This window comes from Pan paniscus, chromosome 18 (assembly GCF_029289425.2).
Source record: "Pan paniscus chromosome 18, NHGRI_mPanPan1-v2.0_pri, whole genome shotgun sequence".
Classification (NCBI taxonomy): domain Eukaryota; kingdom Metazoa; phylum Chordata; class Mammalia; order Primates; family Hominidae; genus Pan; species Pan paniscus.
Genome location: NC_073267.2, coordinates 83,311,396 through 83,323,885, shown reverse-complemented (window position 1 = coordinate 83,323,885; position 12,490 = coordinate 83,311,396). Strand labels below are relative to the sequence as shown.

The 12,490-nt window shown below is 43.7% G+C and overlaps 1 protein-coding gene and 1 pseudogene across 1 annotated transcript in view; one reads left to right on the top strand and one right to left on the bottom strand.

Annotated features, from left to right (window-relative positions):
- Window positions 1–12,490, bottom strand: part of HYDIN (HYDIN axonemal central pair apparatus protein) — a 429,930-nt gene that overhangs the window by 40,324 nt on the left and 377,116 nt on the right. The window contains exons 74-75 of the mRNA XM_063597736.1: window positions 8,345–8,552; window positions 7,629–7,850 (exon numbers count right to left, since the gene is read on the bottom strand). Of these exons, the coding sequence (XP_063453806.1) occupies window positions 7,629–7,850; window positions 8,345–8,552 (430 nt within the window). The remainder of the gene's footprint in view (window positions 1–7,628; window positions 7,851–8,344; window positions 8,553–12,490) is intronic.
- Window positions 10,585–10,701, top strand: LOC112437471 (U6atac minor spliceosomal RNA; annotated as a pseudogene).

Here is a 12,490-nt window from a genome sequence, read left to right as displayed (position 1 = left end):
TACACTGCCTGCCACTTTGCTCTTGCAGCAATGATTCAGCTTGAAGGCTCAGGGGTATACCAGGCACTGCTAGTTACTACCCAATATCCGCTCCCCATGGCTTCCTTCCTAGCAGGACTCTGATTGGATGCCCATGTGCCTAGGTGCAAATGCTTCATTTTACACCTTCCTTTGAAGCTCAGGATGGCCATCAGACATAGTTCCAGTCATTGAGATGTAAACAGAAGAGGACAAGAGGGTGTTCTATCTTGAATAAAGAGGCAAAGCCTTTCTGGGGAAGTTCTTTGCCTTCACACTCTTCCCCTTTCTTTTCACTCTGGAATGCAGATATAGGATGTCAGGTAGAATGGTCATCTTGTGACCAGGAGATGACAAGAAGGAGAACAAGGCTAATATGCCAAGGATGAAAGAGTGGAAAGATGGAAAGAGCACAGGTCATCATCTGGACTCTCAATCACAAGGTAATATGTGACTCATTGGTACATGAAGTTAATTTGCTCTTCACAAACTCCTCATAACGTGAATTTTCATAAATTGATAATTGATTTCAAATAAATTATCTATTATTCATTCTAAGCATCATTAGAATAAACATTATTAGAATAAACGTAGAATAAACATTCATTTTAAACATTATTAGAATAAGTCAGCAGTCATTGGTACAAGCTATCATAAACAACTTTATACATTTAAAAACATTTTCTTATTCAAAGCTTTTATTTTTCTTTTCTTTCAACTTTTAAGTTCAGGGGTACATGTGCAGGATATGCAGGTTTGTTACATAGATAAATGTCCAAGGCTTTTAAAGTGTTTACATTTTGTGGCTGATTCAATGAAAAGGATGTAAATTTATCATCTTCAACTCTTCTGCCAACCAGAGTAGAAAGATCTTGTAACATGTTACGTTTCTGTTTGCTCTAAGAAATGTAAGTTCTGAAAAAGTTCTCAAAAGGAATAGGTCCCTTCTGAAGCCACAAACCGGGCTTTTCTCAGAGAAGATGGCTGCAACTTTGCTGCTGAGTTCCAGGCCAAGAAAACAGTGGAGCTTCCTGAACTCTCAATGACCAGTGATGCACCTTGGATTTTTTCATGGCTTGAATGTTTGTCTCCTCCAAAACTCATGCTGAAATTTAATTGCCATTGTGATGGTATTGGGAAGTGGGACCTTTAAGAAGTGATTGGTCATGAGGGCTTGCCCTCATGAATGGACTAATGCCATCACCGTAGGAGCGCGTTTGCTATGGCAGGAATAAGTTCACTCCTTCTTGCTCTCTCTCTCTGTCTCTCTCTTCCTCCTGCCCCATCCCCGAACTTTCTTCCCCTAACCATTGCCCTTTCATCATGTGATGCCATCTGCCATGTTATGATGCAGCCATAAGGCCCTCACCAGATGCTGGCAACTTGATATTGAACTTCCCAGGGTCCAGAACCATGATCCTAAACATTTCTATTCCTTATAAATTACCCAGTCTCAGGTATTCTGTTATAGAAGTGCAAAACAGATGAAGACAGGTTCCAGTGGTTTTACACCCATCTTTCTATCAATCACCTTCTTCCTGAGGATTTGATAAAGATGATGTGTTAGGCTGGGCATCCCAAATTTCTTTCCATTGTGGTTGAAGAACATACTTTGCATGATTTCAATCCTTTTAATTTATTGAGGTATGTTTTATGGCCTAATATCTGGTCAATCCTGGACAATGTTCCATGTTCACTTGAAAAGAATGTCTATTCTCCTGCTGTTAGATGAAATGTTCTGTATATGTCTGTTAGGCCTAGAGCTTTCATAGTGCTATTCAAGTCTTCTTATTTCCTTGCTGACCTTCTGTCTAGTTATATCTGTTGTTTAAAACTAGGTACTGAAATCTCCAACTATGATTGTTGAATTGTTTATTTCTTCCTTCAATTCTGTCAGTTTTGTTTCATGTATTTTGGGACTCTGTTGTTACATGCATGTTTATAATTGCTATGTCTTCTTGATGGAGTGATTCCTTTATCATTATAAAATATCTTTATCTCTAGGAATAATTTTCAATCATTGAAAAATGTCTTTATCTATCGCTAGGAATAGTTTTTGTCTGTAAGTCTATTTTGTTTGACATTAGCATAGGTACCCTAGCTCTTGTTGGTTACTATTTAAATGCTATATGTTTTTCTATTGTTTTACTTTAAATCTATTTGTGTCTTTGAATCCAAAGTGAGTCTCTTGTAGTAGACAGCACATAGTTGGATCATGATTTTTCCCATTATTCTGCCAATTTTTATCTTTCTATTGAAGGGTTTAACTCATTTAAATTTAATCTAATTACTGATAAGGTAAAATTTATGTCTTTTTTCTATTTGCTTTCTATATATCATGTCTTTTAAAAAAAATTACTAGTCAATTATGTCTTTTTTATTCTTCTATTCCTCCATTACTGCCTTCTTTTGTGTTAAATAGATATTTTCTAGTGTACCATTTAAATTCCCTTGCCATTTGTTTTACTATATTCTTTTGAGTTGTTGTATTAGTCGTTGCAAGGAAGATTACAATTAACATCTACATTTAAAACAATCTAGTTTGAGTTAATAACAACTTAATTTCAATAATAGGCAAAACTTTTGCTCTTATATAGCTCTGTTACTTCCTCTTTCTTTGCGCTATTACCACACAAATTGCGTCTTTATATAAGGCCCACTAATACAGATTTATAGTTATTGCTATATGCAGTTGTCTTTTAAATCAGATAGAAAAAGTTATAAATAAAAATACATTTATACTGATTTTATATAACCTATGCAGTTACCTTTACTGGTGATCTATATTTCTTCATGTGGATTTGAGTTATCCTTTAGTGTCCTTTCTTTTCAGTCTGAAGGATTCCCTTTATTATTTCTTGTAGGCCAGTCTGTTAGTGATGAATTCTTTCAGGTTTTATTTATCTGAGAGTGTCCTGGTTTATCCTTCATTTTTAAATTGTTCCCCAAAATTGGCAGAATAATGGGAACTATTTAGAAATAGTTTTACTAGATATAAAATTCCTTGTTGATAATTTTTTTTTCCAGCACCACACTGTCTTCAGGCCTCCAAAGTTTCTAATGAGAAACCAGCCATTAATCCTTCTGCCTTCCAGATGATCTGTCTTTGTCTTTCAACAGTTTGGTAATGATGTGTCTAGGTGTGGATTTTTTGAGTTTATCCTACTCAGAATTCAGCTTTCTGGATATTTAATTGTTTTCATTAAATTTGGGAAGTTTTAGGGTGTTATTTCTTGAAATATTTTTTCTCTTATTTTCTCTCTTCTCTCCTTCTGAGATTCCCATTACATGTATTTTGCTATGCTTGATAATCTCTTATGGGAATCTGAACTTCTGTTCATTTTTCTTCATGCTTTTTTCTTTTTGTTCTTCATATTAGATAATCTCAATTGCTCCATCTTCAAGTTTGCTGATTTTTTCTTTTTCTTTTCAACAATTTTATCCCATCTGCCACAGCTGATTTTCTTTTACCATAACAAATCTGCTACTGAGCCCCTGTTGTGAATGTTTTCATTTCAGCGATTATGTTTTTCAACTCCAAAATGTATATTTTTATAATTTCTATATCTTTATTGATATTCTCTATTTGGTGAGACATTGTTCTCATACTTTGCTTTAGTTATCTAGACATGGTGTCCTATAGTTCTTTGAACATATTTTAAATAGATGATTTCAAGTATTTGTCTATTAAGTCCAACATCTGGGCTCCCTCAGAGACAATTTCTATTCATTGCTTTTTTCCCCGTATATGAGTTATATGTTCTTGTTTCTTTTCATGGCTCATATTTTTTTAGTCGGAAACTGGAGATTTAAAATAATAAATGTGGCAACTGTGAAAATCAGATCCTCCCTCCCCCAGGGTTGGTTACTGTTGTTACTCTTAGTTTGTTTAGTAACTTTTTCAGTAAAGTCTATATTCTTATTTATGCATGGCCAATAAAGTTTCTGCTCAGTTAGTTTAGTGGTCAGCTTATGACTGAACAGAGATTTCCTTAAATGCCTGGAACCAATAAGTCTCCCAGCTTTTGCTGAGGGGCTGTGTGTGTGTGGCAGGACATGCCTTTGACACTCAGGCAGGCAGTTGCCAATTCTGCTTTATCTTTCCCGGGACCCAAAGGTTAGTCAGAGGTAAGAGCTTAGGGCCTTCTCAGGTCTTTCCTGAGCAGTAACAGAGCCTGGAGGTACACACATCTTACACATGCATGGCTGTCTAGATTCCAGGGAATATGTTGAAGCTTTTCAGAGCCCCCCATGAATATCTTCTTCCCAGTCTCTCCTTTTAAATTTTTTTTATTGTTATGAATATTTTATTTTATTTTATTTTATTTATTTATTTTTTTTATTGATCATTCTTGGGTGTTTCTCACAGAGGGGGATTTGGCAGGGTCATAGGACAATAGTGGAGGGAAGGTCAGCAGATAAACCAATGAACAAAGGTCTCTGGTTTTCCTAGGCAGAGGACCCTGCGGCCTTCCGCAGTGTTTGTGTCCCTGGGTACTTGAGATTAGGGAGTGGTGATGACTCTTAACGAGCATGCTGCCTTCAAGCATCTGTTTAACAAAGCACATCTTCCACCGCACTTAATCCATTTAACCCTGAGTGGACACAGCACATGTTTCAGAGAGCACAGGGTTGGGGGTAAGGTGACAGATCAACAGGATCCCAAGGCAGAAGAATTTTTCTTAGTACAGAACAAAATGAAAAGTCTCCCATGTCTACTTCTTTCCACACAGACACGGCAACCATCCGATTTCTCAATCTTTTCCCCACCTTTGCCCCCTTTCTATTCCACAAAACCGCAGTTGTCATCATGGCCCGTTCTCAATGAGCTGTTGGGTACACCTCCCAGATGGGGTGGTGGCCGGGCAGAGGGGCTCCTCACTTCCCAGTAGGGGCGGCTGGGCAGAGGCGCCCCTCACCTCCCGGACAGGGCGGCTGGCCGGGCGGGGGGCTGACCCCCCACCTCCCTCCCGGATGGAGTGGCTGGCCGGGCGGGGTCTGACCCCCCCACCTCCCTCCCGGATGGAGCGGCTGGCCGGGCAGAGGGGCTCCTCACTTCCCAGTAGGGCGGCTGGGCAGAGGCGCCCCTCACCTCCCGGATGGGGTGGCTGGCCGGGCAGGGGGCTGACCCCCCCACCTCCCTGCTGGACGGGGCGGCTGGCCGGGTGGGGGGCTGACCCCCCCACCTCCCTCCTGGACGGGGCGGCTGGCCGGGCGGGGGGCTGACCCCCCCCACCTCCCTCCCGGATGGGGTGGCTGGCCAGGCAGAGGGGCTCCTCACTTCCCAGTAGGGGCGGCCGGGCAGAGGCGCCCCTCACCTCCCAGACGAGGCGACTGGCCGGGCGGGGGGCTGACCCCCTCACCTCCCTCCCAGATGGGGCGGCTGGCCGGGCGGGGGGCTGACCCCCCCACTTCCCTCCTGGACTGGGCGGCTGGCCGGGCGGGGGGCTGACCCCCCGACCTCCCTCCCGGATGGGGTGGCTGGCCGGGCGGGGTCTGACCCCCCCACCTCCCTCCCGGACAGAGTGGCTGGCCAGGCAGAGGGGCTCCTCACTTCCCAGTAGGGGTGGCTGGGCAGAGGCGCCCCTCACCTCCCGGATGGGGCGGCTGGCCGGGCCGGGGGCTGACCCCCCACCTCCCTCCCGGACAGGGCGGCTGGCCAGGCTGGGGGCTGAACCCCCCACCTCCCTCCCGGATGGGGCGGCTGGCTGGGCGGGGGGCTGACCCCCCCCACCTCCCTCCTGGATGGGGCGGCTGGCTGGGCGGGGTCTTACCCCCCCACCTCCCTCCCGGACGGAGCGGCTGGCCGGGCAGAGGGGCTCCTCACTTCCCAGTAAGGGCGGCTGGGCAGAGGCGCCCCTCACCTCCCGGATGGGGCGGCTGGCCGGGCGGGGGGCTGACCCCCCAACCTTCCTCCCGGATGGGGTGGCTGGCCTGGCGGGGGCTGACCCCCACCTCCCTCCCGGACGGGGTGGCTGCCGGGCGGAGACGCTCCTCACTTCCCAGACGGGGTGGCTGCCGGGCGGAGGGGCTTCTCACTTCTCAGACGGGGCAGCTGCTGGGCGGAGGGGCTCCTCACTTCTCAGACAGGGCGGTTGCCAGGCGGAGGGTCTCCTCCCTTCTCAGACGGGGCGGCTGGGCAGAGACGCTCCTCACCTCCCAGACGGGGTCGCGGCCGGGCAGAGGCGCTCCTCACATCCCAGACGGGGCGGTGAGGCAAAGGCGCTCCCCACATCTCAGACGATGGGCGGCCGGGCAGAGACGCTCCTCACTTCCTAGATGGGATGGCAGCCGGGAAGAGGCGCTCCTCACTTCCTAGATGGGATGGCGGCCGGGCAGAGACGCTCCTCACTTTCCAGACTGGGCAGCCAGGCAGAGGGGCTCCTCATGTCCCAGACGATAGGCAGCCAGGCAGAGACGCTCCTCCCTTCCCAGACGGGGTGGCGGCCAGGCAGAGGCTGCAATCTCAGCACTTTGGGAGGCCAAGGCAGGCGGCTGGGAGGTGGAGGTTGCAGCGAGCCGAGACCACGCCACTGCACCCCAGCCTGGGCACCATTGAGCACTCTATTTTTTTTTTTTTTTTTTGAGACGGGGTCTCACTCTGTCGCCCAGGCTGGAGTGCAATGGCACGATCTTGGCTCGCTGCAACCTTCGTCTCCCAGGTTCATGCGATTCACCATGTTGGCCAGGCTGGTCTGGAACTCATGACCTCAGGTGATCCACCAGCCTCGGCCTCCCAAAGTGCTGGGATTTCAGGCATAAGCCCTCCTTTTAAATTTTTAAATGAACTTCTTGTTTGCTCCTAAGGTCAATGCTCCCTCAGTCAGCTGCAGTGTTAAACAATTACAACTGATTGATTTTGAGCAAGCCTGGAGTCAGGTCAAATAAAAGCTATCCCTATGAGGGGGGTTCCACTGAACTTCTAGACAGGTCAAATAGTGACAATTCTTTTAGAATGGGGGCTTTTGGGGAGTTGCAATCTGTTCTACCTCCTCCAGGGTCTGATGATTGCTGACTTTCACTTTGATTGCCGAATTGTTGGTTTTCAAGGCTACTGCAGAGCTGGGATGAGGGAGGAGCGAGAGAATAGGGCAAATCAAAATACCACAAAGCTCACTGCCTTTATGGGTATTCAGTCATTTTTCTTGAATAAATACTCCTAGAATTGTTGCAAGCCTATTATTAATTTTCAGAGTTCTGAAAAAGTTGATTTCGAAAATTTTTTCCAGTGGTCTCATTGCTATTGAAAAGCAGCATTTTGGATGTCCTTCTCTGCCATTCCTGCTGACATCACCATTCTTTTTTTTTCATTCAATAATTCATCTTAGAAAATGTTGTACATATACTTTCCCTGCCCCATCTATCACTTTTATTTATTTTAGTGGGTGAATGTATTGCAATATAATTGCTTTTCAATCCATACTTACTCCCCAGGCACCTAACCATTGTTGAAGCCTTTGTACTAGACATTGTGAGGCTGTGTCCAACACAGCTACCCTCTAGGAGCTTCTGGACACATGGAGAAGACAAAGAACACACAAGAGAATTAACCTGCCAAGGCAGCATGCTGAGAGTACTTTTGGAGTTTGGACAATGTTAAATGGACTGACCTTGATTATGAGTTCCAGGTCTGTCAAGACACACTTCTTTAATGGTTGAAAAGACAGGGTGGCATGTACACTCTGTCCTACATCCACAGTGCTGTCGATGGGTGAAAATTCCAAGTACTGCAGCAAGGTTTTGGAGCCACACAGCTGTGCCTGGAAGCTGAAGGTGAACTTTCCAGTGTTGATAAAGTTGAATTCACACTGGACACATTCATTTAACTCCACCTAGGAGACAGAGAACAGAGCAATGAATGCAAACCATAGTTCCCTTGTCTGGGGTCAGCATTTGTAACATGTTGATGAAAAATATCCTTTGGGAAATAAGGATGGCAGATGATGTTGGTGATTTGACTATCTTTAGCTTAATGGAGTCAGATATTCCAGCAGGAGCTACTAAGTGTTGGGGTTCTTTCAATATCTCATGGAGCAAAGTGGCAATTTAGTTCTTAGACCTTTGTTGGTAGTCAAATATCCTTCCTGTATGTTTAACACAAGCACTCTTCTCCCCACCATCTCTCCACCCCCCTGAAAATAAAATAAGAAAAGCATTCACATCATATCTACATACATTCTGGGGATAGAGCTGCTCTTGGAGTGTTTCTGTTTTCCTGGTCTCTCTGGCATTTGAAGCAGAAAGACTCAGCTCATATTCATTTTTACTACTTTCCCCAGTCAGAATGGAAGCTGAGATAGATAGCAAGGTCTTCTTACACCTTTACCTCATAGAAGTTGATGATGTTAGTCTGGTTGGGAGTCAACAGAGTGATGGAGCCTGTCCTGTCCTTGCACTTGATCTCTGCATTCATAGTATAGCCCTCGGCCTTGACATTTAATTTCACAGGGTGGACTTTCTTTTCCACATTGCAGATCAAATTAAAGTTCACATCTCCTTCCTGCTTTGGTGTGAAGAAAATATCAATTGGGAACCTGGTTGGGGAACAAAACAGCAGATTACCTGACTAGGCCAACTTGTCAAAACCTTAAAAAATATGAGCCTACTGAATTAGCAGATTCATTATGAGGAAAAGGAAACTCCAAATTATGATGACATTTTAAGATTTGTGGCTATAGTAACCAAAACAGCGTGGTACTGGCATAAAAACAGACACACAGACTAATGGAAAAAGATAGAGATCCCAGAAATAAAGCCACACACCTACAATCATCTGATCTTTGAAAAAGTCAACAAAAATAAGCAATGAGGAAAGGATTCCCTAGTCAATAAATGATGCTGGGATAGCTGGCTAGCCATAAGCCAGAAGAATAATATAGGAACCTTACTTTTCACCATATACAAATATTAACTCAAGATGGATCAAAGATTTAAATGTAAGACCTCAAACTATATGAAAACTAGAAGAAAACCTAGAAAACACCATTGTAGACATCAGCCTTGGGAAAGAATTTATGACTGAGTCTTCAAAAGCACTTGCAATAAAAACAAAAATCGACAAGTGGGACCCAATTAATCCTGCAAAAAAAAAAAAAAAAAAGGAGTAAGAAAGGAAAAAAGCTGCTGCATAGCAAAAGAAACTACAAACAGAGAAAAAATGCAACCTACAGAATGGGAGGAATTATTCAGAAACTATGCATCTCACACAGGTCTAATATCCAGAATCTCTAAAGAACTTAAACAATTGAACAAGCAAAAAACAAGTAACGCCATTAAAAAATGGGCAAAAGACATGAATAGACACTTCTCAAAAGGAAACAGAAAAGTGGCCAACAAACATATAAAGAAATGCTTCACATTACTAATCATCAGAGAAATGCAAGTCAAAACCACAATGAGATAACATCTCACACCAGTCAGAATGGCTATGATTAAGAAATAAAAAACAACAGATCCTGGCGAGGCTGCAGAGAAAAGGGAACACTTATACACTATTGGTGGGAATGTAAACTCGTTCTGCCACTGTGGAAAGCAGTTTGGAGATTTCTCTAAGAACTTAAAACAGAACTATCATTCAACACAGCAATCTCATTACAAAAAACAAAGCAATCTCATAAAAAACAAAACAAAACCAAAAAACCAAAAAACCCAAAGTCATTCTACCAAAAAGACAACATGCACTCTCATGTTCATTGCAGCACTATTCACAATAGCAAAGACATGGAATCAATCTAGGTGCCTATCAACTGTAGACTGGATAAAGAAAGTGTGGTACATATACACCATAGAATACTACACAGCCACAAAAAGAATGAGGTAATTCTTTGCTGCAACATGGATGCAGCTGGAGGCCATTATCCTAAGCAAATTAATGCAGGAACAGAAAACGAAATACCTCATGTTCTTATTTATAAGTTGCAGCTAAACATCAGGTACACATGGACGTAAAGATGGCAACAATAGAAGCTGGGGATTACTAGGGGGAGGGGAGGAAGGGAGGCAAGAGTTGAAAAACTAACGATTGGGTACTAAGCTCAGTACCTGGGTGATGGGACCATGTGTACCCCAAACCTATACAGTAAATCCAGTAGCAAACCTGCATGCATATCCCTTGAAACTAAAATAAAAGTTGAAAAAACCCCACAAAACTTTGACGTAAGTCTCATACCTTATAAGTTAATAAAAAAGGGGTTACAGACTGAAATGTAAAGCTACACAACTTACGGAAAAAATAATGGAAGGACATTTTCTGAATCTAGGGCTATTCGGAGATATAGAACAGACACTAAAAGGACAGTCCATAAAAGGACAAATAGATAATTTGGACTTCATCAAGAATAAAAGGTTTTGCTCTGTGAATGACCTTGTTAAGAAGAGCAAAAGACAAGCTACAGATTGGGAGAAGATATTTGCAGATCAGGTATCCACCAAAGGAGCACTACCTAAACATGTAAAGAACTCTCAAAAATCAACAATAAAAAACAAACAGGCTGAGCAGGAAACTGGGAAGAGACATGAAGAGACATTTCACTGAGGAGGATCCATAGAAGGAAAACAAGCACATATGTGTTGTATGAAGGGAGAGAAGGTTAGCACTTCCCTTGACAATGATGGAAGAGGCCCTCAGGCCTGACAACACACATACAGAAAATAAGCACATGTAAAGATGTCCGACATTATTAGTCATTAGGAAAATGCTAATTAAAACTACAATGAGATATCATTACACATCTATCAGAAAAGCTAAAATAAAAAATTGTTGCCGGTTGCAGTGGCTCATTCCTGTAATCCCAGCACTTTGGGAAGCCAAGGTGGGTGGATCACTTGAGGTCAGGAGCTCGAGACCAGCCTGGCCAACATGGTGAAACCCCGTCTCTACTAAAAAAAAAAAAAAAAAAATTAGCCGAGCATAGTGGTGCGTGCCTGTAGCCCTAGCTACTCGGGAGGCTGAGGCAAGAGAATTGCTTGAACCTGGGAGGCGGGGGTTGCAGTGAGCCAAGATCACACCACTGCACTCCAGCCTGGGCAACAGAGCGAGACTCTGTCTAAAAATAGTAATAAAAAAATTGTGACACCACTAAATTTTGGTGATGTTGTGGAGATTCTGGAACATTCAGAGATAACTGGTGGAATGTAAAATGGTTCAGCCAGTCTGGAAAGCATTTTCACAGTTTTTTCTTTTCTTTTTTTTTTCTGGAAACATGCCATTATCGTATGTCCATTAATTGCACTCTTGCTCATTTTCCCCAGTGACATGAAGACACAAAAAATCTGTACATGAAAGTTTATAGTAGCTTTATTCATAACAGCCCAAACCAGGAACAATCCAGATGTCCTCCAATGGGTGAATAGTTCAACTAACTGTGGTGCATCCCTACTATGGAATGGTAGCCAGTCATAAAAAGGAAGAAACTCTCAAAACTACCTGGATGTATGTCGGAGAATTATGAGTGAAAAAAGCCAATCACAAAAGGAATGTATGTGTCTGTGAATACAACATTCCTGAAATGACAAAATGATAGACACAGAGGAAAGTATTGGATTCCAGAGGGTGAGGAGGTGTTGCTTGGGGGAAGGGAAAGGGTGTGGCAACAAAAGGGTCACATGAGGAATCCTGCGGCAAGGGATCTGTTCTGTGTCTTGACTCGTCAATGTCAATACCAGGTTGTGACATTTTACTGAAGCTTTGCAAGATGTCACCCTTGGGAGAAATTTGGTAAACAGTACAGAGTTATCTTTGTCTTATTTCTTCTTCTTTCTTTCTTTTCTTTTTTTTTGAGACAAAGTCTTGCTCTGGAGTTCAGTGAGGTAATCTTGGCTCACTGCAACCTCTGCCTCCCGGGTTCAAGCGATTCTCCTGCCTCAGCCTCCCAAGTAGCTGGGATTACAGGAATGTGCCACCACGCCTGGCTAATGTTTGTAGTTTTAGTAAAGACGGGGTTTCACCATGTTGGCCAGGCTAGTCTCGAACTCCTGACCTCAGGTGATCCACCCGCCTTGACCTCCCAAAGTGCTGGGATTACAGGTGTAAGCCACCACGCCCGGCAGTCTTTCTATTATTTCTTACAACTACATGTGAATTTACAATTACTTCAAATTTTTAAATTTTATTATTAGTTTTTGAGAGAGTCTCACTCCATTGTCCAAGCTGGAGTGCAGTGGTGCAATCTCAGCTCACTGCAACCTCTGCCTCCTGGGTTCAAGTGATTCTCATGCCTCAGCCTCCCAAGTAGCTGGGATTACAGGTGTGTGCCACCACACCCGGCTAATTATTGTATTTATTTATTAATTTTTTTTTTTTGAGAGGGAGTATCGCTCTTGTCACCCTGGCCAGAGTGCAGTGGTGCGATCTCAGCTCATTGCAACCTATGCCTCCCGGGTTCAAGCGATTCTGCTGCCTCAGTCTCTCGAGTAGCTGGGATTACAGGCGCCCGCCAACACGCCTGGCTAATTTTGGTATTTTTAGTAGAGA